Raw genomic sequence first — 26,803 nt, forward strand, 5'->3', positions numbered from 1 at the left:
TAAAGGGACATGGTTCATTCATGTTCTCTGAAGCTGGAGTCTCTGAAGATTTACTAACATTTGCTGAGAATCTCCCACTAAATATGATTAGAGTCAAAACATCAAAGGTGCATAAAAACAACAGAAGTAAATAATCCTCCCCCCCAGCATACTTCTTTTGGTTTGTTTGTCACATAAATGAATCCATGTATTCTGTGGCAATAGACCCTTCCTTTTTAGAATACCTAACATTTATTGGAAATTAGCATCCATCAATGTAATCATGCCATTATTCAAGCAATCACTATTTTCTAGAACCTATAAGTCTTTGGATTATTTTCCTGTACATCTTCCTGTGTTTAAGGAAGAAGCCACTAAACTTTTTTCTCAAACTCTGTTTTTTTAAATTTTCTGTATATTCCCAATTCCTTGAGGTTTAATAATTTTCTTCACCTTCCTTTATGAAAAGAACAATTTGAATGAGTTTTGTTAGTTGCTACCTCAGATTTCTGAATTGTTAAACACTCTTGGTCTATTTTTTTTTCTCTCTCTCTCTTAAATAGCTGACATAGATCTGCTCAGATCATAATACTGAGTTAAATCCCCTTGAGAAGTGTATCTGGGGCATTAGTTATCTTCTGTTGATCTTAGAGTGTTAGATTCCAACCTTGTTTTTTCTGTTATCTATTAAATATTTCATTGAATTCATTGTTAATATTTTAGATACAATAAGATTTCATATGCTTTATTTGTGAAATATTCCAGGAGTATGTTTTTTTTCTCACCATATCCATGTTTTTTTCAAAATTGTGTATACTTTGAACATATAAATGGGATTGCGTTTTATTTTATTTTATTTATTTATTTTAAAGTTTTTATTTATTTGGTTGTGCTGGGTCTTAGTTGCAGCAGGCAGGCTCCATAGTTGCAGTTTGCTAGCTCCTTAGTTGTGGCACGTGGGCTCCTTAGTTGTGGCATGCGAACTCTTAGTTGCAGCATGTGGGATCTGGTTTCCTGACCAGGGATTGAACCCGGGCCCCCTGCATTGGGAGCACAGAGTCTTAACCAGTGCGCCACCAGGGAAGTCCTGGGATTGCATTTTAGGGGCAACAGATATTTTCAATTTAATCTTTTCCTAGACTGAAGTATTTTGTATTTTGCCTCTGAATGTGTCAGTTTCATAAATTTGGATTTGTATAGACTAGCACTGTCCAACAGAAATATGATGTAAGCTGTATATGTAATTTTTCAGTAGCCTTATCAAAAAAAGCAGAAATAGGTGAAATTAATTTTTTTTTTTTTTTTTTTCTTTTTGCGGTATGCGGGCCTCTCACTGCTGTGGCCTCTCCCGTTGCGGAGCACAGGCTCCGGACGCGCAGGCTCCGGATGCGCAGGCTCAGCGGCCATGGCTCACGGGCCCAGCCGCTCCGCGGCATATGGGATCCTCCCAGACCGGGGCACGAACCCGTATCCCCTGCATCGGCAGGCGGACTCTCAACCACTGCGCCACCAGGGAGGCCCTGAAATTAATTTTTAAAATATATTTTATTTAATCCAAATTATCATTTCCACTTTTACTCAGTATAAAAAAATCGTGAAGATATTTTACATCCAGTGTGTATTGTACACTTTTAATACATCTCCATATGGTGCAAAATTTTCATTGGAAGCATTTGGTCTGTATTTAGATTTCATAAACGTTATAGTTGAAATTGTAGTCAATTCCTATGTTCAAGTTGTTCCAAACAAGTTTTCCAATAACTGAATTGAGTATCAGTTTTAAAATTGAAATTAGAATTTATTAAAGTTAAATAAAATGAAAAATTCTATTCCTTTGTCACACTAGTCACATTTCACATGCTCAAGTTACATGTGGCTAGTGACAACCGTATTCAACTGTGCACGTTAAGGACCCAGTTTTCTGACAGTAAGGCAAAGATACACTGTGTTGCCATCGAAGGGGTTATTCTTGTATGCTAAAGTCAAAAGAATGTTAGTTTTATCTTCATTCTAGTTTCCCATGCTAGTTTGGACCAAACCCCTTAGGGCACTTCACCACTTCCTAGGTGCTTCTGTGCTGACAGTTAGATTATTGCTTCCTTGATTGTCTTTACTCTGCTACAGCCAGTCCTGGAACTTGCCAGGGGTCCTAGTTCTTCAGATTGTCCCCTGCGATGCATGTGAGTTGTTGAAGAGGAAATTCTACAGTCTCATAGTGGAATTGATGAGATGCGTGTGTGTTCAGAGGCTTAGATGTTGGGTGTTTTGCAGTTTGCTAGCAGGACCGTGCCCTGCCTCTTGTTTTTTTATGGAAGAAAACATGGCGAAGGTGGTTCTGTCATGAACAGTTGAACAGGTTCAGTTTGTAGTTGCAGTTCTCCATTTGACTCTCGCTAGGGAGAGGGAGCCCAGGCTTACCAGCTATTTCAGGTGAAGCCTAGAAATCTAGATTTTTATGTGACTTCTTCCAGTTTTAAAAGGTTAGCAAATAATTCAACTTTATACTGAAAACACCACAAGGGATGGACAAACTGTGTCTATAGGCTGGATTTGGCTCCTGGGTTACCATTTTATAATCTCTGGTCTAATATGTGCTGGTAATCAGCATTATTGGTTGTAGGGCCATTGGACACAGAGCATGAATGCGGGTTAAAATCCCTAAAGCAGTCACAGTTGCTTTCCATCATTCCACCCTGCCTCTCTTGCACTCCCCTTTTAGAACATGTTCAGTGTATCTGAGTTGGGTTATAGTTAGCTGGTTTGGATTAGAAGTAAGTGGCCAGGGACTTCCCTGGTGGCACAGTGGTTAAGAATCCGCTGCCAATGCAGGGGACGTGGGTTCGAGCCCTGGTCCCGGAAGATCCCACATGCCGTGGAGCAACTAAGCCCGTGCGCCACAGCTACTGAGCCTGCACTCTAGAGCCCCCAACCTACAATTACTGAGCCCGTGAGCCACAGCTGCTGAGCCTGCATGCCACAGCTACCGAAGCTCACATGCCTAGAGCCCGTGCTCCTCAAGAGAAGCCACCGCAATGAGAAGCCCGCGCACCGCAATGAAGAGTAGCCCCTGCTTGCCTCAACTAGAGAAAGCCTGTGCGCAGCAAGGAAGACCCATCACAGCCAAAAATAAATAAATCAGTAAATTTATTAAAAAAAATAAGTAGGTGGTCACTGCTTACATAGCATGAGAATCAGGTCTGCCACTGAGCACAGTGATGACTGCATTTTACTTCTATATTAGGAGGAGTAGGAGAAAGAGTATTAATAGCATTTTTATTTTTTAACTTGCTATATAAAATGTATAATTTACTGTGTATTATACTATGTATTTATATATGTATTAGTAGCTATTTTACTATGCGTTTACTTTTTTACTGTATGAAATTTTTTTTCTATGTATCAGCAAGCTTGCTTTTTTTGGGAGTCTGCACCGTGCAGTTTGCGGGATCTTAGTTTCCCAACCAGGGATTGAACACAGGCCACAGCAGTGGAAGCGCCGAATCCTAACCACCGGACAGCCAGGGAATTCCCATATCAGCAAGCTTTCCTATTCTAAAAGCTCTACATATATTACCTGATTTAGTGCTTTTAACTACCCTGTGAGATAAGTACCTTTGTTATCAACCCCATTTTATAGGTGAGGAAATTGAGCATAGTGAAATTAAATAACTTATTTAAGACAGCAAGCAGGAAGTAGTAGAGCCAGGATTTGAACCCCGGCAGTTTGACTCCAGACACATACTCTCTCTTTTATTATTCCCCTTCTCCCCCAGTCCCCACGTAATCATTCTCTATTTTTCCACACACCTGACCGATCATCTTCTCCGTGGCCTGGGGCAAGCACTGCAGAACAGTCAGAGAATTGGGCGCAGTCCTGGTCCCCAGCAGTTGATGAGGCTTTGGCTTTTTATGTGCAAAAATGGAGCTGTCAGTGATCAGTTATCATAATGAAAAAGACCTGGTTTTCTTTTAGTTTTCTGAACATTTTATTTAAAGAAATAAAAAAACCATCTGGCAAGTTATAAGTATAGTACAATGAATTCATGTATACTATTTCCTCGCTTTCACCAGTTATTAACGTTTTGCCATGTTTGCTTCACCCTTCTTTCTCTCTCTGAACCATTGGAAAATTAGTTCACATACTTCAGACCTAAATACCTTATTCAACATGTTTATCCTAAGAACAAGGGCATCCTCTCTATAACCACAGTACACTGATGACACTCAGGAAATCTGCCATTGCTAAAACACTCTTATCTATTATACAATCCCTGCCCAGATTTCCTCAATTGTTCCAATTTTGTCCTTTATCTTTTTTTTTTTCTTTCAAATCCAGGATCCAATCAGAGATTGCATTTAGTTGTCATGTTTCTTTAGTCTCCTTTATATCTAGAACCATTTACTGGATTTTTTAATTTTATTTTTTGGTCTTTTCATAACATTGGCATTTTTAAAGATTCCAGACTAGTTGCTTTGCAGATGTCCTTAAGTTTGGGCTTGTCAGATTGATTCCACATATTTAGATTAAAAAGGTTAAAAAAGGTTGAAAAAAATTAAAAAGAATAAAAAAGTTGAAAAACATTTGTAGGAATATCATTTAATGAAGTCATGTCCTCAGTGTATCACATTAGAAAGCATATGATGTCATTATATTGCATTACTGGTGATGACAGGTTTGATCATTTGGTTAAGATAGCGTTTACCAGATTGCTTCATTGTAAAGGTACCCTTCTCCTTTGTTAAAAGCATTCTCTGGGGTGATATTTTGAGATGTATGAATATCCTGTTCTCCAGTAGTCTCTCACTGTTGGTATTCATTGATTCTTGTCCGAATCACTTACTATTGCAGTTTTTGTAAAATGGTGATTTTCTATTTCAGTTTTTCCTTCTACACTTATTAGCTGGCTTTTCTGTAAGGAAGAGCTTTCCCTTCTATGTGAAAGTAATAGTCTCCCAAAGATGTCTACCTCCTAATCCCCAGAACCAGTGAAAATGTTACCTGACTTAGCAAAGCGGAATTGAGGTCATAGATGGAATTAAGGTTGCTAATCAGCTAACCCTTAAGATAAGGAGATTCTTCAAGCCGGCCCAATGTAATTACAGGAGTCCTTTAAAATAGAAGGAGACAGAAGAAGAGTCAGACTGATGCAGTGTGAGAAGGACTAGACCTGTCATTGCTGGCTTTGAAGACAGAAGAAAAATAGGGGCAGCCTCTAGAAGCTGGAAAAGGAGAGGAAGTGGACCCTACCCAGAGCCTATAGAAAGGAACGCAGTGCTACCAATGCCTTGATAACACTTGTATCCGACTTCTGACCTAGAAAACCCGTAGTATACCTTCTCACTCTCTTATCAGTGTGGATTCATGGGTTGTTTTCTTTCGCATAAGTGAGTTAAAAATCTTCTGTCAGTATTCATTTTTATATTCAGATTGCCTCAAGTTTGGCCTTGGGGATCCCCTTCAAGATCCTTGTGACATGTTCTCAATCCTTGTGACTGTCCTCTTTTTTGGCATAGCAAGATATTCCACACCTATCTTGTACTCTCCTTCCCCAACTTGGAATCAGGACACAAACTCCTTTTTTTATATCTTACTAGATTTATTATATTCATATATCTGCAAAGATTGAATGTGTCCTGGATTGAGCTATCTTACAATCTTAATGAATATACAGTTGAGCAAAAGAATAAGAATAAATTACAATTTTTATAAATAATAAATGTAAAAGTAAAAAATAATCCATTTCTTCATAATATGAATTGAGCGTTTACAAAATTCATTGGTTCATTTATCCGTGGTTGAATATTGCTTATTGCTAGACTGAAACAGAGTTCAGCTAATTTCTCTTTCTATTGATTGTTTTCATAGAGGTAAGCTTTAGGAAACCTTAGAACACAAACTCTTGAGCAGTGCACTGTGCTGCTTCTTACATTAAACTCTGCACTGTTTTTCTTATAAAAATATTGCAGAGACAACATAATAGTGATTGACCATTGGGAAAACCTTGTAACTGGGCTTTAAAGTTTGCCGCAAGAATGAGAAGTATGGAGTGCCCTTATCATTCCAATCCTCCTGTGTCTGCTTGGCATGGTGTTCCTGCCAGGGCTGGGCAAGTAGCAGCAGGGATTTATGAATATTTTCACATAAAGTTATAAAAAGAAAGGCTTATCTTTGACTGTAGAGGCTGAATTATGTTCCGGAGCCTGTCCATAAGTTTCTGTATTATACTCACTCAGAAATGGTTCAGTATGCAGTCCTTTTAGAAAAATCGTTCTGTAGAATTCTTAGCTAACAGTTTATAGTGATGCATAGAAAGAGATTGAATGTAATGTGCCAGAGAAAACTTTAGTCTTTGGGGATATATAGAAACCTCACATGATTACAGACATTCCTCTTAGACAGGGGTCACAAGCACAGAATGCTCTCACGGGCCTGGCAGGAGATAAGAATGAGTGAAGCAGGTCAGGTGGGGACGGTGCTGAACTGGACAGCGCAGGCCTGTCCTGCAGGGAGCACTTGCACTTCTCTGGTTGACTCTTGCCTTGCCAGAGAGAGAGCCCAGGGTTGTCAGGGTTTTCAAGAGAAGTCCAGAAATCTAGATTTTTATATTAATTCCTCCAATTTCAAAAGGTTAGCAATTAATTCAATTTTATTTTTAAAGCACAAGGAGGAATGAACAAACCATGTCTGCAGATTGGTTTTGGCCCTCGTGTCAGCAGTTTATAACCTCTGGTCTAAGATAGGCTGGTAACCAACATTGTTGCACACGAGGGCTATTTAGAATGGCGTTCTTAGCCTTTTTGGTGCAGTGGGCGGCGTTGGCAGCATGGGGAAGCTTATGGGTCTCTTCTCAGAATAATGTTTTTTAAGTGTATTTTAAAAATACGTAAGACTACAAAGAAAATAAATTGTATTAAAATATAGTTCTCAAAATATTTTTAAAAACCAAATTTGTGATATGTATGCCTTTTATTAGTGCATTAAATAACATGATCTAGTGGTAGGTCTGTTCACTGCCATAATTTTTAAATACTGTGGGAGTAAGTGATTTTTTTTGGCTGCGCTGCACGGCTTTCATTATCTCAGTTCCCGACCGAGAATTGAACCTGCGCCACGGCAGTGAAAGCCCGGAGTCCTAACCACTAGGCCACCAGAGAACTCCTGAGAATAAGTGATTTTTTGAGATAACTGTAACAACTGTAAAAGAATGTTAGAATACCTGATATCTGTTGGTGGCAGGGTCACAGGCATTGCTAATACTATTCTCCTTTGTTGCCTACATTCCTAATTGAAGGTAATGTTAAATTGGAACTAGAATTTGGTGAAAACAAGGATGTCATTCCACCCCCCCCATCCATGTTTAGTGACAGTCAATGAATCTCAGGTTTAGGACTCTTGGTCCAAGATAATCCTCAACCTACTTATAGTAGCCTAAGGATAGCAGTATAGTGTTATTGAGTGTAATTAATCCAGCCACCATCTTACAGTTTATTTCTTTCTCTATAGTTAACTTTCTGGTTACTGAACTTGATTCTATGTTTTCTTTAGAACGTTATCACTTGTCTTACAAGATTGTACGAACAGACAGTCGCCTGGTTCGCAGCATCCTGACAGCCCATGGATTTCATGAAGTAAGCTCATTTTTACTACCTTACCGTATCTGCTCAAAAGCTGAAAATCCTAGCCACCTAACTGACTGTCAGCTAACAGTGCCAGCTCTAGAAAGTACACGGGACCACTCCTTAGTGATGATGAAGAACTTGCATTGACTTTCTGAGTCACTTTATCAGTTTTTCCTTGAAATACATGGAAAACATTTCCACAAGATTTTGTGGGGGGTTTTTTTTAGGGAAAAAAAATTTTTTTTCCTTGCTGTGTTTTTAGGCATGGGCTAGAGGCAGAGTTTCCCATAAGGAATTGTCTAATACCCAATTAAACCTCTTTGATCGCAAGCAACAGAAACAGACTCTGCCCAACATAAACCAAAAGGGATTTATAGTAAAGATGTACATAGAACGGCTAGCAGAACCAGAGGAAAAGCTGAAAAAGCAGACCTTTGGAAGAAGAGAGAATGCAACAGCTCCAGGGATCTGGCAACAGAAGTCTTCAAGACCACCTTTACTGCTGTGGAATGAATCGACTGCATTCATTGTCCTTGTGCCTTTCTCTGCTCAAGAAGCATATTCTGGAGATAGAATGATTGGCCTGGCTTGGGTCAAGGGTCCACTCCTTGGGGGAAGGGAGGGGCAGGTGATTGCCAGGTCCTTTAAAACCAAGGAGTATGTTATTCCCAAAGAAAATTGGGAAAATGGGGATTTGACATCAAAAGGCAAAGGCAAAAATGATGGATGGACTTCCACTGTGGATATTTTGAGACAGTTGATAAAAGTGTGGTTGCTCGCTTCTTATCCTAGGTTGAGGTATGAAGTAGACATTTTGAGGAAGTTCTGATACCAGTTTATATACTGTCTTTGTTGCTGTTTTATTTCCAGGGCTTAACATGGTACCTGTCACATCAGAGGCAGAGAGTACATAATTGTTGAATGAATGGACAAATGAATTCTAATGAATGAATAAATGAATTCTAAGTTGGTTTGCTACTATAAGGTTTTAGATCTGATCATCACTTTGTACCCAGCATCTGCAAGGATATAAGGACAGTCTGAGAAGGGAGTTTTGGGGTTGGGTCCTCATCTCTCACTTTGATATGCAAGAATATTTAGAGATATCATGGACTTCTGTAAAAGGATTAATTCTACTTTTTGCATGTGAGACTTGTCCAACTCTCTCGTTCTTTAAACTTGCTTATCCCTCTGTTCTGTACACTCAGCTTTTGTCCTACTAAGCTCACATCCTAACTGGCCCGCCCCTGTGAGTGCTCTGTGGATGAAAAATCTCTATGACTTTTTACTTCCATCCTTCTTCCAGGGGCTGTCTCTGGTGTTTCTTTCTTTCTTTTTTTTTTAATACATTTATTTCTTTATTTTTGGCTGCATTGGGTCTTCGTTGCTGCACGCGGGCTTTGTCTAGTTGCGGCGAGTGGTGGCTACTCTCCGTTGCGGTGCACGGTCTTCTCATTGCGGTGGCTTCTCTAGTTGTGGAGCACGGGCTCTAGGTGCACGGGCTTCAGTAGTTGTGGCACACGGGCTCAGTAGTTGGGGCTCATGAGCTCTAGAGCGCAGGCTCAGTAGTTGTGGCGCACGGGCTTAGCTGCTCCGCGGCATGTGGGATCTTCCCGGACCAGGGCTCGAACCCGTGTCCCCTGCATTGGCAGGCAGATTCTTAACCACTGCGTCACCAGGGAAGTCCCTCTGGTGTTTCTTATCTTGTCTTTTTATCTGCCCTTAGGTTCACCCAAGCAGCACTGACTATAACCTAATGTGGACAGGATCCCACCTGAAGCCCTTTTTACTTCGCACCCTCTCTGAAGCACAAAAGGTTAATCACTTTCCCAGGTAATGCTCTCGTAGCTACTTTGCTCCATTTAAAGGTACCTGACATTGAGGCATGTAGCCAGCAGAGATAATTAACATCCTTTAAAAACAAAAGAAGTCTGTGATATAGGGCAGCAGTCTGCAAATCAAACTGAGGTGTTCACATCCCTGGACATACCTGAAGACTTTGCAAGGACTCTGTAGGATGGATGGTTTTAAAATACACTACTTCTGGATTGCAAATCCCATAGATTCTCTTCCCTAAAATTGAGCTGCTTGTGAGCCCCTCATGTGGATAGGTTCTCCCTTCTCACCTTCTTTTTCATAGTTACTGTTTTTTCCCTCTATAAAAGAATGGCCCACCTAGAATCTTAATATGGTGCATTGTCCTGGGGTGTAAAAATTTCAAGGGTTCCAAAGAAAGGAGCAAAAATATTGGTGTTTAATTCAGGTAATCGCATAACAAATCTTTTTGCATGGTAATGATTTCCATTTCTTTGCTTTTAACAGAATTGAAGAAGGACATAATCAAGTTGTCAGCTGATAGATCATTAAATATAAAATTTAAAGATAGGTCATCTTGTGACTTTTGACATATAATTAGAAAAGAGTTCAAAGAATTGAATGATATTGCTGTATTAAACTTCAGCCAGTCTCATTGGTTAACATCAGCCTAGAGAGGCAATATTGCCTCGTGGCTAGAATTCTGCATGGGCTCTGCAGCCAGCTAACCTGGGCTCAGATTGCAGTTCTGCTGACTGATCTTGGGCAAGTGAGCTTTCTGAGCGTCAGCTTCCTCATTGGTAAAAAGAAGGTACTAATGACACACACTTTGTAGGACTATCGTGAGGATTTAATAAGTGCTTAGAACATCACATGCCTGCCACATAGTAAACACTATATAAGTGTTAGCTATTATATTTGTGAACAAGGTTTCTCAGTGTTTACATCTATGAAAGAGAAAATAGGAATAGAATTGATGCTGAAACCCTGCCTTATTCTAGCGATGAGTAATTTTCAACTATGGAGAGATACATGACCTATTGGAGAAGAGGGCAGCTAATCTCATCTGTCTAACGAAGAGATGCAAATCTAATAGGAATTTTGTTATTTGCTCAGTGGTTGAGTTATATTTTATTTCCAGGACTTATGCCCCAGATACTCACTCATGCTAACAAGTTTTGTTTTCGGTCACTTCATATACTTGTCTCCTCGTTTTTTAGAAACGAAGGCTCTTTCTTGATTATTCAATTCTACTATCTTATACTCAGTCAATGTGTATAAATACCCAGCCTATGCTGTCTCTAATGTCAAATAGTTTCTTCATAATCTTAGATAAATGTATATTTTGAATCTTTATTACAAGTTCCAGTTTTATTTTATGTCTGAGCTTCATGGGCAGAAAACAATTTAAACCTTATTTTCTTCCTTACTGCCTGGAAGATGTGGATTTGGTTTTCTAAATGTGTGACTGGGTGCTTGAAGTGAATCAGATGCAACTATTTTAAATAGGTATTTAAACAGTCTTAAAATAGCTCACAGTAGAGACTGCGTTCCTAATTCCTGTTAGTAGTATATTATTTATTTCCATAGTTTTTGAACTATTCCTGTAGGTGTATAGGAAGTCCACCTCAATTTGGACTCAGTCAGTATTAATACATTCTAACCTATATTTTCTTCACTTCTCTTTGAACGTGTTGTACATGTCTGTTTGGGAATATTAATAATCCATTACCTAAATGCAGTATACTTTGTGGCTGCTGGTGCTCCGTATTTTCTAAGAAAACACAGAGCACCAGAAGTTAGAAGTCTGTTTCAATCCAGAGACTTCTAACTCACATGCAAGAGGAATGCAAACACTTGGAATGTTTCCAATATTATTGTGTACTCTTTTTATGTAATGTTTAAAAAATAATTTTAGACTTTTAGAAAAGTTGCAAAAATAATATAGAGTTCCTATGTGCCCTTTACCCAGTTTTCCTAACGTTAAATCAGTTATAACCATAGTATAGTTATCAAAATGGAGAAATTGATGTTAGTATAATGTACATTTTAATAAAAATTTATAATATTTACGGTGTTTTGATGAATTGTGTACTATGTTCTTACAATGATAGGTCAATATATGTATAACAAGTACAGCCTTATGATCACAGGAAATTAAAAAATATTAAATGTAATTTGTATACATATTTTCATGGTAGAGAAGGTATAATATAATGTAAAAGACTTACAAGCATTAAATATGTTCTGATAGGCTAAGCTGTTCTTTGGGGAAAATGGAATGGAAGAAGTAAAAACAAAAGGGAATTGGGGGATGTCTGGTCGGGAGTAGGGGAGGCTTCTGGGGTGCTGGGAATGTTCTTTGCTCAGTGGTGTTCACACAGGTGACCAAAATTCATCATGCTCTGCAGTTGTGATTTGTGTACTTTCCTGTTTATACGTTACTTTCAGTAAAAAGTATAGTATTGTAAAAAGTGAAAAATTTACCGACAAAAAGAGCCTTTTCTTTTATAGTACTTTTAAAATGTACAGTGGCTAGTGAATCCTGATGTTATTTAGGTTCCCTTGAATATACTTAAAAGGATACTGTTATAGTTTTATTTTAAAATTATATTTGCCATTCATTGGATCCTTGGGAACATTTTAAATTTATGATGAAAAATCTTAGATGCCACCAACTAAAAGGATACATAGTTTCCCAAAATTTGTATTGGGAGTACCAAGCAAAACTGTTTGGAGACCACTAATATTGGGTAACTGTAGAAGAATTTGTTGTTTTTCTTATCCTCTGGTTCAGTGTTTCCTTTTTTAAAAATTTTTTTTTTATTTTGACATACCGTTGCATTCAAGAGTTTATTTTATTTATTTATTAAAAAAAATTTTTTTAATCTTTTTTTCTTTTTTCTTTTTAACTTTTGAATTTTATTTTATTTATCTTTTTATACAGCAGGTTCTTATTAGTCATCCATTTTATACACATCAGTGTATACATGTCAATACCAATCGCCCAGTTCATCACACCACCACCCCCGCCCCCACCGCTTTCCCCCCTTGGTGTCCATACGTTTGTTCTCTACACTGTGTTCTCTACACTGTGTTTCTGTCCTGCAAACAGTTCATCTGTACCATTTTTCTAGGTTCCACATGTATGCGTTAATAGATGATATTTGTTTTTCTCTTTCTGACTTACTTCACTCTGTATGACAGTCTCATTAGATCCATCCACGTCTCTACAAATGATCCAATTTCGTTCCTTTTTATGGCTGAGTAATATTCCATTGTATATATGTACCACATCTTCTTTATCCATTCGTCTGTCGATGGGCATTTAGGTTGCTTCCATGACCTGGCTATTGTAAATAGTGCTGCAGTGAACATTGGGGTGCATGTGTCCTTTTGAATTATAGTTTTCTCTGGGTGTATGCCCAGTAGTGGGATTGCTGGGTCATATGGTAATTCTATTTTTAGTTTTTTAAGGCACCTCCATACTGTTCTCCATAGTGGCTGTATCAAGTTACATTCCCACTAACAGTGCAAGAGGGTTCCCTTTTCTCCACACCCTCTCCAGCATTTGTTGTTTGTAGATTTTCTGATGATGCCCATTCTAACTGGTGTGAGGTGATACCTCATTGTAGTTTTGATTTGCATTTCTCTAATAATTAGTGATGTTGAGCAGCTTTTTACGTGCCTCTTGGCCATCTGTATTTCTTCTTTGGAGAAATGTCTATTTAGGTCTTCTGCCCATTTTTTGATTGGGTTGTTTGTTTTTTTAATATTGAGCTGCATGAGCTGTTTATATATTTTGGAGATTAATCCTTTGTCCGTTGATTCGTTTGCAAATATTTTCTCCCATTCTGAGGGTTGTCCTTTCATCTTATTTATGGTTTCCTTTGCTGTGCAAAAGCTTTTAAGTTTCATTAGGTCCCATTTGTTTATTTTTGTTTTTATTTCCATTACTCTAGGAGGTGGATCAAAAAAATAACTTGCTGTGATTTATGTCAAAGAGTGTTCTTCCTATGTTTTCCTCTAAGAGTTTTTTTTTCTTTTAGATATCTTTTTTTTTTTTAACATCTTTATTGGACTATAATTGCTTTACAATGGTGTGTTAGTTTCTGCTTTATAACAAAGTGAATCAGTTATATATACATATATATACATATGTTCCCATATCTCTTCCCTCTGTGTCTCCCTCTCTTCTACCCTCCCTATCCCACCCCTCTAGGTGGTCAGAAAGCACCGAACTGATCTCCGTGTGCTATGCGGCTGCTTCCCACTAGCTAGCTGTTTTACATTTGGTAGTGTATATATGTCCATGCCACTTTCTCACTTTGTCACAGCTTACCCTTCCCCCTCCCCATATCCTCAAGTCCATTCTCTATTAGGTCTGTGTCTTTATTCCTCTCTTGCCCCTAGGTTCTTCATGACCTTTTCTTTTTTTTTTTCTTCTTAGATTCCATATATATGTGTTAGCACATGGTATTTGTTTTTCTCTTTCTGACTTACTTCACTCTGTATGACAGACTGTAGGTCCATCTACCTCACTACAAATAACTCAGTATAGTTTCTTTTTATGGCTGAGTAATATTCCATTGTATATATGTGCCACATCTTCTTTATCCATTCATCTGTCGATGGACACTTAGGTTGCTTCCATTTCCTGGCTATTGTAAATAGAGCTGCAATGAACATTTTGGTACATGACTCTTTTTGAATTACGGTTTTCTCAGGGTATATGCCCAGTAGTGGGATTGCTGGGTCATATGGTAGTTCTATTTTTTTTTTTTTTTTTGGCGGTACGTGGGCCTCTCACTGTTGTAGCCTCTCCCGTTGCGGAGCACAGGCTCCGGACGCGCAGGCTCAGCAGCCATGGCTCACGGGCCTAGCCATTCCGCGGCATGTGGGATCTTCCCGGACCAGGGCACGAACCCGTGTCCCCTGCATTGGCAGGCGGGCTCTCAACTACTGCGCCACCAGGGAAGCCCGGTAGTTCTATTTTTAGTTTTTTAAGGAACCTCCATACTCTTCTCCATAGTGGCTGTATCAATTTACATTCCCACCAACAGTGCAAGAGTGTTCCCTTTTCTCCACACCCTTTCCAGCATTTATTGTTTCTAGATTTTTTGATAATGGCCATTCTGACTGGTGTGAGATGATATCTCATTGTAGTTTTGATTTGCATTTCTCTAATGGTTAATGATGTTGAGCATTCTTTCATGTGTTTGTTGGCAATCTGTATATTTTCTTTGGAGAAATGTCTATTTAGGCCCATTTTTGGATTGCGTTGTTTGTTTTTTTGATATTGAGCTGCATGAGCTGCTTGTGAATTTTGGAGATTAATCCTTTGTCAGTTGCTTCATTTGCAAATATTTTCTCCCATTCTGAGGGTTGTCTTTTGGTCTTGTTTATGGTTTCCTTTGCTGTGCAAAAGCTTTTAAGTTTCATTAGGTCCCATTTATTTATTTTTGTCTTTATTTCCATTGCTCTAAGAGGTGGGTCAAAAAGGATCTTGCTGTGATTTATGTCATAGAGTGTTCTGCCTATGTTTTCCTCTAAGAGTTTTATAGTGTCCAGTATTACATTTACGTCTAAGCCATTTTTAGTTTATTTTTGTGTATGGTGTTAGGGCGTGTTCTAATTTCATTGTTTTACATGTAGCTGTCCAGTTTTCCCAGCAACACTTATTGAAGAGACTGTCTTTTCTCCATTGTATATTCTTTCCTCCTTTGTCATAGATTAGTTGACCGTAGGTGCATGGGTTTATTTTTGGGCTTTCTATCTTGTTCCATTGATCTATATTTCTGTTTTTGTGCCAGTAGCATATTGTCTTGATTACTGTAGCTTTGTCATATAGTCTGAAGTCAGGGAGTCTGATTCCTCCAGCTCCGCTTTTTTCCCTCAAGAGTGCTTTGACTATTCGGGGTCTTTTGTGTCTCCAGACAAATTTAAAAATTTTTTGTTCTAGTTCTGTAAAAAATGCCATTGGTAATTTGATAGGGATTGCATTGAATCTGTAGATTGCTTTGGGTAGTATAGTCATTTTCACAATATTGATTGTTCCAATCCAAGAACATAGTATATCTCTCCATCTGCTTGTATCATCTTTAATTTCTTTCATCAGTGTCTTATAGTTTTTTGCATACAGGTCTTTTGTCTCCTTACTAGGTTTATTCCTAGGTATTTTATTCTTCTTGTTGCAATGGTAAATGGGAGTGTTTCCTTAATTTCTCTTTCAGATTTTTCATCATTAGTGTATAGGAATGCAAGAGATATCTGTGCATTAATTTTGTATCCTGCTACTTTACCAAATTCATTGATTAGCTCTAGTAGTTTTCTGGTAGCATCTTTAGGATTCTCTATGTATAGTATCATGTCATCTGCAAACAGTGAAAGTTTTACTCCTCTTTTCCGATTTGGATTCCTTTTATTTCTTTTTCCTCTCTGATTGCTGTGGCTAAAACTTCATAAACTATGTTGATTAATAGTGGTGAGAGTGGGCAACCTTGTCTTGTTCCTGATCTTAGTGGAAATGGTTTCAGTTTTTCACCATTGATAACAGTGTTGGCTGTGGGTTTGTCATATATGGCCTTTATTATGTTGACATAAGTTCCCTCTATGCCTACTTTCTGGAGGGTTTTTATCATAAATGGGTGTTGAATTTTGTCGAAAGCTTTTTCTGCATCTGTTGGGATGATCATATAGTTTTTCTCCTTCAATTTGTTAATATGGTTTATCACATTGACTGATTTGCCTATATTGAAGAATCCTTGCATTCCTGGGATAAACCCCACTTGATTGTGGTGCATAATCCTTTTAATGTGCTGTTGGATTCTGTTTGCTAGTATTTTGTTGAGGAGTTTTGCATCGATGTTCATCAGTGATATTGGCCTGTAGTTTTCTTTTTTTGTGACATCTTTGTCTGGTTTTAGTATCAGAGTGATGGTGGCTTTGTAGAATGAGTTTGGGAGTGTTCCTCCCTCTGCTCTATTTTTGAAGAGTTTGAGAAGGATAGGTGTTAGCTCTTCTCTAAATGTTTAATAGAATTTGCCTTTGAAGCCATCTGGTCCTGAGCTTTTGTTTGTTGGAAGAAATTTAATCACAGTTTCAATTTCAGCGCTTGTGATTGATCTGTTTATACTTTCTATTTCTTCCTGGTTCAGTCTCGGAAGGTTGTGCTTTTCTAAGAATTTGTCCATTTCTTCCAGGTTGTTCATTTTATTGGCATAGAGTTGCTTGTAGTAATCTCTCATGATCCTTTGGATTTCTACAGTGTCAGTTGTTACTTCTTTTTCATTTCTAGTTCTATTGATCTGAGTCTTCTCCCTTTTTTTCTTGATGAGTCTGGGTAATGGTTTATCAATTTTGTTTATCATCTCAAAGAACCAGCTTTTAGTTTTATTGATCTTTGCTATTGTTTCCTTCATTTCTTTTTCATTTATTTCTGACCTGATCTTTATGATTTCTTTCCTTCTGCTAACTTTGGGGTTTTTTTTGTTCTTCTTTCTCTAATTGCTTTAGGTGTAAGGTTAGTTGTTTATTTGAAATTTTTCGTGGTTCTTGAGGTAGGATTATATTGCTATAAACTTCCCTTTTAGAACTGCTTTTGCTGCATCCCATAGGTTTTGGGTTGTCATGTTTTCATTGTCATTTGTTTCTAGGTATTTTTTGATTTCCTCTTTGATTTGTTCAGTGATCTCTTGGTTGTTTAGTAGGTATTGTTTAGCCTCCATGTGTTTGTTTTTTTTGTTGTTTTTTGGGAATTTTTTTTGCGGTATGCGGGCCTCTCACTGCCGTGGCCTCTCCCGTTGCGGAGCACAGGCTCCGGACACGCAGGCTCAGCAGCCATTGCTCACGGGCCCAGCCACTCTGTGGCATGTGGGATCTTCCTGGACCGGGGCACGAACCCGTGTCCCCTGCATCGGCAGGCAGACTCTCAACCACTGTGCCACAAGGGAAGCCTGTGTTTGTATTTTTTACAGATTTTTTCCTGTAATTGATATCTAGTCTCATAGCATTGTGGTTGGAAAAGTTACTTGATACGATTTCAATTTTCTTAAATTTACCAAGGCTTGATTTGTTACCCAAGATATGATCTATCCTGGAGAATGTTCCATGAGCACTTGAGAAGGTAGTGTATTCCATTGTTTTTGGATGGAATGTCCTATAAATATCAATTAAGTCCATCTTGTTTAATGTATCATTTAAAGCTTGTGTTTCCTTATTTTTTTTCATTTTGGATGATCTGTCCATTGGTGAAAGTGGGGTGTTTAAGTGCACTACTATTATTGTGTGAGTGTCTATTTCCCCTTTTATGGCTGTTAGCATTTACCTTATGTATTGAGGTATGTTGGGTGCATAAATATTTACAATTGTTATATCTTCTTCTTGGATTGATTCCTTGATCATTATGTAGTGTCCTTTGTCTCTTGTAATAGTCTTTATTTTAAAGTCTATTTTGTCTGATATGAGAATTTCTACTCCAGCTTTCTTTTGATTTCCATTTGCGTGGAATATCTTTTTCCATCCCCTCACTTTCAGTTTGTATGTGTCCCTAGGTGTGAAGTGTGTCTCTTGTAAACAGCATATATACAGGTCATGTTTTTGTATCCGTTCAGCGAGCCTGTTTCTTTTGATTGGAGCATTTAATCCACTTACATTTAAGGAAATTGTCAGTATGTATGTTCCTATTACCATTTTCTTAATTGTTTTGGGTTTGTTTTTTTAGGTGTTTTCCTTCTCTTGTGTTTCCTGCCTAGAGAAGTTCCTTCAGCATTTGTTGTAAAGCTGGTTTGGTGGTGCCGAATTTTCTTAGCTTTTGCTTGTATGTAAAGGTTTTAATTTCTCCGTAGAATCTGAATGAGATCCTTGCAGGGTAGAATAATCTTGGTTGTAGGTTTTTCCCTTTCATCACTTTATATATGTCCTGCCACACCTTTCTGGCTTGCAGAGCTTCTGCTGAAAGATCAGCTGTTAACATTATGGAGATTCCCTTGTATGTTATTTGTTGCTTTTCCCTTGCTGCTTTTAATATTATTTCTTTTCTGTTTGGTTTTTGATAGTTTGATTAATATGTGTCTTTGTGTGTTTCTCCTTGGATTTATCCTATATGGGACTCTCTGCACTTCCTGGACTTGGTTGACTATTTCCTTTCCCATATTGGGGAAGTTTTCAACTATAATCTCTTCAAATATTTTCTCAGTCCCTTTTTCTCTTCTTCTTCTGGGACCCCTATAACTCAAATGTTGGTGCATTTAATGTTGTCCCAGAGGTCTATGAGACTGTCCTCTGTTCTTTTCATTCTTTTTTCTTTTTTCTGCTCTGCAGTAGTTATTTCCACTATTTTATCTTCCAGGTCACTTATTCATTCTTCTGCCTCAGTTATTCTGCTATTGCTTCCTTCCAGAGCTTTTTTTTTTTTTTTTTTTTTGGCTATGTTGGGTCTTTGTTGCTGCATGTGGGCTTTCTCTAGTTGCGGTGAGCAGGGGCTCCTCTTCATTGCAGTGTGTGGGCTTCTCATTGCGGTGGCTTCTCTTGTTGTGGAGCACAGGCTCTAGTTGTGCGGGCTTCAGTAGTTGTGGCACACAGGCTCAGTAGTTGTGGTGCATGGGCTTAGTTGCTCCATGGCATGTGGAATCTTCCTGGACCAGGGCTCGAACCTGTGTCCCCTGCATTGGCAGGCGGATTCTTAACCAGTGCGCCACCAGGGAAGCCCCTTCTAGAGAATTTTTAATTTCATTTATTGTGTTGTTCATCACTGTTTGTTTGCTCTTTAGTTCTTCTAGGTCCTTGTTAAATGTTTCTTGTTTTTTCTCCATTCTGTTTCCAAGATTTTGGATCATCTTTACTATCATTACTTTGAATTCTTTTTCAGATAGACTGCCTATTTCCTGTTTATTTGTTTGGTCTGGTGGGTTTTTACCTTGCTCCTTCATCTGCTGCATATTTCTCTGTCTTCTCATTTTGCTTAACTTACTGTGTTTGGGGTCTCCTTTGCACAGGCTGCAGGTTTGTAGTTCCCATTGTTTTTGGTGTCTGCTCCCAGTGGGTAACGTTGGTTCAGTGGGTTGTGTAGTCTTCCTGGTGGAGGGGACTGCTGCCTGTGTTCTGGTGGATGAGGCTGGATCTTGTCTTTCTGGTGGGCAGGACTGCGTCCGGTGATGTGTTTTGGGGTGTCTGTGAACTTATTATGATTTTAGGCAGCCTCTCTGCTAATGGGTGGGGTTGTGTTCCTGTCTTGCTTGTTGTTTGGCATGGGGTGTCCAGCACTGTAGCTTGCTGGTCGTTGAGTGGAGCTGAGTCTTAGCATTGAGATGGAGGTCTCTGGGAGAGCTCTTGCCGATTGATATTATGTGGGGCCAGGAGGTCTCTGGTGGTCCAGTGTCCTGAACTCGGCTCTCCCACCTCAGAGGCTCAGGCCTGACACCCGGCTGGAGCACCAAGACGCTGTCAGCCACGTGGCTTTCGGGAAGTCTGAGGTCTTCTGCCAGTGTTCAGTAGGTGTTCTGTAGGAGTTGTTCCACAAGTAGATGTATTTTTGATGTATTTGTTGGGGGGAAGGTGATCTCCACGTCTTACTCCTCCACCATCTTGAAGGTCCCCTCAGCCTGGTTCATTGTTTCTAATTCCTTAATGATAAGCGTCACTAGGGTTACTTTACTTTCATAGGTCTTACTGCAGATTCAAGGAATCACCATCTCCAGGGAAGGTGTATATTTAAAAAGCACCTTCTAGGTGCTTAATCTGTTTAGGTAAATATATACCTAGAAAGTTATATATTTTAAAAGCAATGAGGTGATCTGTATCTCAGTCAAGTTTGGATATTACTGATCTAGACTAAATCACTGTTACATTGTGGTCTCCGGACCATCTGTACCAAAATCACTTGGGGTCCGTGTTTAAAATGCAGAACCCTAGACTTCATCCCAGAATTTTGAGAGATGTGACCCTGGAACATTCTTTTTTAAAGAAACTCTATAGGTGATTCTTATGTACACTAAAATTTGAGGACCTCTGCTCTAGATCTGAAGAGGACAGTGGGTAAGAAAGAAGTATTGGTGATACCTAGATTTGGCAAAGCAAGCTTTGATTTTAAGAAATCAAAGTGAAAATTTTGAACTGAGGAACAGCTAGAATGCATTTTTAATGGTTACAGCAAAGATTCTTAGATGGTTTTTAAATAGTGCAACAAACCATAGACTCATGAATCCAGTCGAGGCCAACTGAAGTGCCTTTTTGTAGTTTGCCAGATTACACTCCCTGATAGGTAGCATTTATTGCCCTGGTTTTAAGGTGATCATTTCCTTGACAAAGTGATAGATTTGGGATATAATACTATCCTCAGTAACTGCTCATGAACTGTGAACTCTTTAGTATGTGATGACACAGGATAACCTCTGAGTCATAGCATACTGAAATGGAAATGCTTTTATGAAATTTAGGTCGTATGAACTAACCCGGAAGGACCGACTGTACAAAAACATCATTCGAATGCAGCATACGCACGGATTCAAGGCTTTTCACATCCTCCCTCAGACCTTCCTGCTGCCAGCTGAGTATGCGGAATTCTGTAGTAAGTGCTTGACTCCTGATGCTCCATTCTCACCCCCATCCCCTATCCCCCATCCCCAGCAGCTGAACTTGGGCCAGATTTACTCCAAGGGCTGCCTCAAGTCAGGAACCAATCAGGGCTTTTCAGATCCTTAAAAAATTGTTTCTTTAGTAAAACAATTGCAGAGATAACTTTAAAACTGTTTTATTCTGAGCATGTATGTGTGTGTTTATTCTTAGTAAGGACACATTGGTATTGTAGAAATGTGCTCCTGTTTATTACAAAAAGTCTCTTTTTCATTGACAAGAGTTAGTGCCTATGTAAGGATGGATATACTTCTGCATATGAACTACATATGCATCCTTTTTGGTATTTCTCTTCCTCTTGTCATTGAAGGAGTATCCCTATCCCCTTGATTTTTGGACATGTGTGACTTATGTTCTTTGGGGTACACATATCACGCATCTTTTGGTGTTAGGGTTTAGAGGTACCAGTTAGTCACACTCTCTTCTTGGAGTACAGACTAATTGAAAAATAGTCATGGGAGCGAAATAGGCACGTGAGCGTCTGCTGTATTGGTGGTAAAGCTAGCTGGGAATGCGTAGCCTGCATCCAAGTCTCATTGTTTCTTTTGTCTTGAAGTGAACTTACCTCCCAGGTCCAAGCAGAGGAGATAGGCTATTTTGGACTCTTCCCCCATGATGGGCAATGCCTGCCTCAGTAGGCTTAGAGCACAGAAGAGGCACGAATACAGAGAAGGTGTGAGGCAGGTCTTTTGTGAGAGTCTAAATAGGAAAAATAATAATAGCTAACATTTAATGAGGCCCTCATTTCTAACTCAATTCTAACACTCAATTCTAACACTTCTGTTAGGCCCTCTTCTAAGTGGTGCCTCTATTCTGAGGTAGGTACTGTCATTGTTCCCGGTTTTACAGGTGAGGAGACTAAGGTACAGAGAGGTTAAGTAACTTTCTGTAAGTTATGCAGCTGCAAGTGGTGGGATTAGGATCCAGACCCTGCAGTTTGGCGTCAGAAGGCAGGCTCCTCTCACCACTGTGCTTTGTGGCCAAAGACAGTGGGCGTATGCACACAACGACCATTTCCCAGTACCACCCATGAGAGAAGTCACTTCTGTGAGGAGGATCAGTTATGACACACAGCGAGGACAGCAAGACAGTTTTCTTCTCGATAAGTCCAAGAAAAAGACTTTTCCTGTCTTATAGGTAGAGGAAGCATGGAGAGAGGAAGAGAATTTTTTCTCTAGACTTCCTGACTTTTGATTCTTTTAACCTGTTGGACCTAGTGGTCTGGTCTGGTCACGCAGTGCGGTGTTCATCCTCTGGGACTTGCATCAGGAATGGTCACAGGGTCTCTCGCTCCCACCTTGGGGAGGCCATTCTTCTGAGAGCACTTGTTTACCCTGCTGGGATCAGTGGTTGGCAGTTCAGTGTTTGCCCACAGAAGGCTCTGAAATGGGTCAGCGTAGAGTATTCACTAGATGAATTAAGTTAACTTCAAAGCTACAGTGCACTCAAAGCTGAACATTTATAGTTAGGAATTTTTGTTATGGGATTTCTAGCCATGTTATTGAAACCTCCTGTGCCTTAGCTTCCTCCTCTGTAAAATGGGACTGTTACTAGTACTGACATTATAGTGTTGTTGGGATGTTTAAATAGGTTAACATGGAAAGCACTTGGAATGGTGCCTGATGGGTACTTAATAAATGGGCAATAATATTTCCTATTTCAAGTTATGTAGAGATGTATGGTTATATAATAAAAATAAATGTGCAATAATATTTCCTATTTCAAGTTATGTAGAGATGTATTGTTATATAATAAAAATGTGTAATAAGCCAACATGATAGCATAGAAATGCTTCAACTAACATGTTAGCAACATAAAAGCATTCCTGATATGAACTCCCTGCTGTTGAATTCCTATTGAGAAATCAGAGTCCAGAATAATTTCCTAGTAAACACTAAAGGGATACTAAGTTGAAAATTCCCTTTTTCCTCTCTGCTATCTCTATTCTGTGGTTCTTCCCCACCCTTTGGAGGCAGTTTGAGGGCTGGATGCTCATTCAGAAGATTGGATAGAGTTAGAGTTCCTCCATGCGTTCAAGCCTGACCTGTAGAATTGTTTCTTCAGCATATTTTTTTAAAAATAAATTTATTTATTTTATTTTATTTATTTTTGGCTGCTTTGGGTCTTTGTTGCTGCGTGCAGTCTTTCTCTAGTTGCAGCAAGCGGGGGCTACTCTTCATTGCGGTGCATGGGCTTCTCTTGTTGCGGAGCAGGGGCTCTAGGCACACTGGCTCAGTAGTTGTGGCACATGGGCTTAGTTGCTCCGCGGCATGTGGGATCTTCCCAGACCAGGGATCGAACCCCTGTCCCCTGCATTGGCAGGTGGATTCTTAACAGCTGCGTCACCAGGGAAGCCCCATTTCTTCAACATATTATTCAAACTCTTACAGGTTCTACATTCTAACAAAAATGAATTCAAAGGGTCAGTAGCACACATAGAATGAATATCGCTGCAACACAAAGCCACCACATTGAGCCCCAGGGCAGTTATTACAGGCAAATGATGTTCTTCAATCTCAAAACAAATCCCTCATTGCTGTTGCCTCCCAAAGACCACAGCGGGGACTTATTGTGCGGTAGAAGAGGGACCAGGGAAGATGTGATGGTAAAGAGGAAGCTTATTGGTTTCAGTCCTGCCAGGATGCCAGTCATTCTTTGCCAGTAATCCAGAGTCTGTGACCTCTACACTTAAATCCACTGGGGAGAAATCCAGCTTTAGAAGGTCAGTTGTGTTGCTAAGTTTACATATTAGGGGAGAAACTTGCCTCTTCCTACCACTTCCTCTTTCAAAGAGACATTGGTCTTCCTCATAAAGTCTGTTTTAAATTCTCTTCGTTTCCTCTGCTGTCCACCTAGCGTATTATAACTCAGAAATTCCCTTTTCTCCATGACACTTGTGTTCCTGACCTTCCAGTGCTTGCTTGAGTGCAGGCAGTAGGACATTTTTGAGAAGGCAAGTGACATGAACAGGTTGGCCTTTAGGAAAATAACTGCATGAAATGAATTGGAGGGAGCAGGGGGAAGCAGCACAGTGGTCGCTTTGGAAGTCATAATCCCGGTAAGAAGGGTAGATAGACTGAGCTAGGTAGCTGGAACGGAACGGAGGCAGTGGGAAGAATGGTAGAATAAACACAGTTTACTAAGTGGCTGTGAGTAGTGAGGCAGAGGTCAAAGGTGTGAGTCTGAGAAGCTGGGAGGAGCATTAAGTCTTTAACCAGGGAGTGTAACGAGGAATATAGAGCAGGGGTCCCCAACCCCCCCGGGGTTCCCGTTAGGAACCGGGCCGCACAGCAGGAGGTGAGCGGCGGGCGAGCAAGTGAAGCTTTACCTGCCGCTCCCCATCGTCCCCACCGCTCGCATTACTGCCTGAACCACCACCCCCGCCCCCCACTCCCCAACCCCTCGGCCGTGGAACCACGAAACCAGTCCCTGGTGCCAAAAAGGTTGGGGACCGCTGACGTAGAGGAAAAGTGTTGAAGGGCAAGAGGAGCGTCACATTTTGGACCTGGTGTGGATTTGAGGTGCCTACAGGCCTCCATGTGGTGATGTTTTGCAGGCAGTTGTAACGGCAGTTTTGAGTTCTGGCCAGAGTTATAGGCTCTGGAAGTTGCAGATATGGAGGTGGATGTTGCTACCAAGGAAGGGAAAAAGAAAGAGAAGAAGAACTACAGAGAAATCAGAGGGGAGAGAGACCTTGAAGATATGAGCAAGGGAATGAGGTCCCAGAGGAGGCAGGAGAGGGTTCAGTCAAGAGCCCAAGTAGAAGGGTGAGCTTCAGGAAGGAGGGCGTGTCTCTCCCCTAAAAGGAGAGAAAGAAGAAGGCTAAGTGGTCATCCAGGTAACATTTTAGATGGAGAGGAAAGCAGGTGAGTGGGTTTATGTTACAGATTCCCAGCCTTCTTGGTGAGAGGGTGATGAGGGCACATACCAGGAATGAGGGGCCTAGGGATGGGTTTGGGTGTTTGAGAGGAGCAGAAAGGCATGTGACTAGCCTGCGAAAGAGCCTTTGAAAGGGAACTGATAAGGAACAGACATGAGGATTGCTTGAAGACGCTAGAGAGACCAGCCAAGGCGGATCTCATGAATTTGTAGCTTTTTGTTCTAATAAGAGAAAACCTGAAATCCATCTCTGTAGAGACCTAGCCCAGAGACCAAACTCTGCCTCAAGAGATGTGAAAGCCTGGATACTGCCAAACTGTTCCCAGTAATTAGAATGGGGGGCTTGGAATATACAGGCCAGATCTTGCTAGATTCCTGGTGCCACTGTTGCTAGTCGGAGGTCTGTGACCCCGAAGAACCTAACTAAGAATCTTGCCAACTGCAGCCACTCCCCAGCCGTGGACAGCTTTCTAAGCAGGAGAAGGAAACAACAAGGAAGGCAGGGTGGCGCCAATCTCGGAAAAGCAGAACTTTCCCCCCACGCCCTGGCAGATTTCTGTTTACTTCTCACTGCCCAGAATTGCATCCTCTGGTCATCTTTAGTTGCAAGAGAGACAGAAATAATTCTAAGGAATGAGCAAAACTTTAATGTCCGCCAGTTAATTTCAGATGACTGGATTTCAAAGTAATCAGTAAATTTATAGAATCATCATAGTAGGATTATGAGAGATCTCATAATTCAAATGACTAAACCTCTCATTTTAAAGATGAGACTGGATAATTTAAGCAAATTGCCCAGAATTAGAAGAGTCAGAATTAGAACCCAGATCTTCCTACTCCTGGTTCAGTGTTCCTTCCATTAGATTGAGCATGCTGCCACCATAGGACCTGGAAGGCACCAGGAAGAGTTGCAGGCCCTGTCTAGTATATCTTCATCCTGACAGGCTGCCAAGCTCTTTGCTTTCCTTTGCTTCTGACCCACATATTTGGAACCTGTGAAAGAAATCAATCCTTGTTCTGAAATACAACAAATCAAGGAGAAAAGCCTAGCATGAAGACACTTTTTTTGATATGTAGAATTTCAAGAACGTGATAAAAGTGAAGCACCAGAAGCAGCAGAAACTTCTGATAAGCCTAGTCCACAAAGTAAGATTTATTAAACGCGTTAGATGGCAGAAGTTGCATTTAGCTAGATTTTCCCTGTTCTGAAAACGAGCATTTTCTGCGTCCGCTTGTCACCACAGTGGGTACTGTCTTCAGACAGGTCTGGTCATTTTCTTTGGCATTGCTCTATGTAGCTCCCTCACTTCCTCTTCGTGAGCTCAGTGTGTCTAATTACTTGCTTAGGGCCTGCCTTTTTCTGCTGTCTTTTCACTTCTGCATGCCCCATGCTAGCAAACTGCCTAACACGGGTTGGGTACTTAGAAGTACTGAATGAATGAATGAAGTTTAAAAATTTTTGTAATTTTTTTGTTTTATTTTACTATTAATTGTTCCTTTTGTTCTCAAACTATTGTATCCTCAGAATTTGGGGAAAATGGCAAAATGGAAAAAATATATAAAGTGTATATATATACATCTATTCAGTGACTTCAGTTTATAGAGATTTAATTTGTCTTATATAAATATGCCATCTATGGCAGGAATTTAAAATTATGTAAATTATGCAGGTAATATAGTCACGGTACCCCCCAAAAAAACAAAACAATAATCAGTGAAAAGCCTTTTTTCTCCTCTTTTCCTCAGTCATCCAGTTCTCCCCAGAGGTGATCAATGTTATTAGTATTTTTACATAACCTTCTAGAGGTATTCTCTGCACTTACTGGCACATGGCTTGAGTGTGTATGTGAACAGATGGGAGCATACAATACCCAGTGCC

At 39.9% G+C, this 26,803-nt stretch overlaps 1 protein-coding gene across 8 annotated transcripts in view; it reads left to right on the top strand.

Annotated features, from left to right (window-relative positions):
• TTLL5 (tubulin tyrosine ligase like 5) overlaps positions 1–26,803 on the top strand; it is a 315,626-nt gene that overhangs the window by 12,063 nt on the left and 276,760 nt on the right. For all 8 annotated transcript variants that reach the window (XM_082618539.1, XM_082618534.1, XM_082618536.1 and 5 more), the window contains exons 4-6: positions 7,526–7,608; positions 9,326–9,432; positions 20,850–20,980. In XM_082618539.1, the coding sequence (XP_082474665.1) occupies positions 7,526–7,608; positions 9,326–9,432; positions 20,850–20,980 (321 nt within the window). The remainder of the gene's footprint in view (positions 1–7,525; positions 7,609–9,325; positions 9,433–20,849; positions 20,981–26,803) is intronic.

The sequence above is a fragment of the Mesoplodon mirus genome (assembly GCF_964341445.2).
Source record: "Mesoplodon mirus genome assembly, chromosome: 4".
NCBI lineage: Eukaryota > Metazoa > Chordata > Mammalia > Artiodactyla > Ziphiidae > Mesoplodon > Mesoplodon mirus.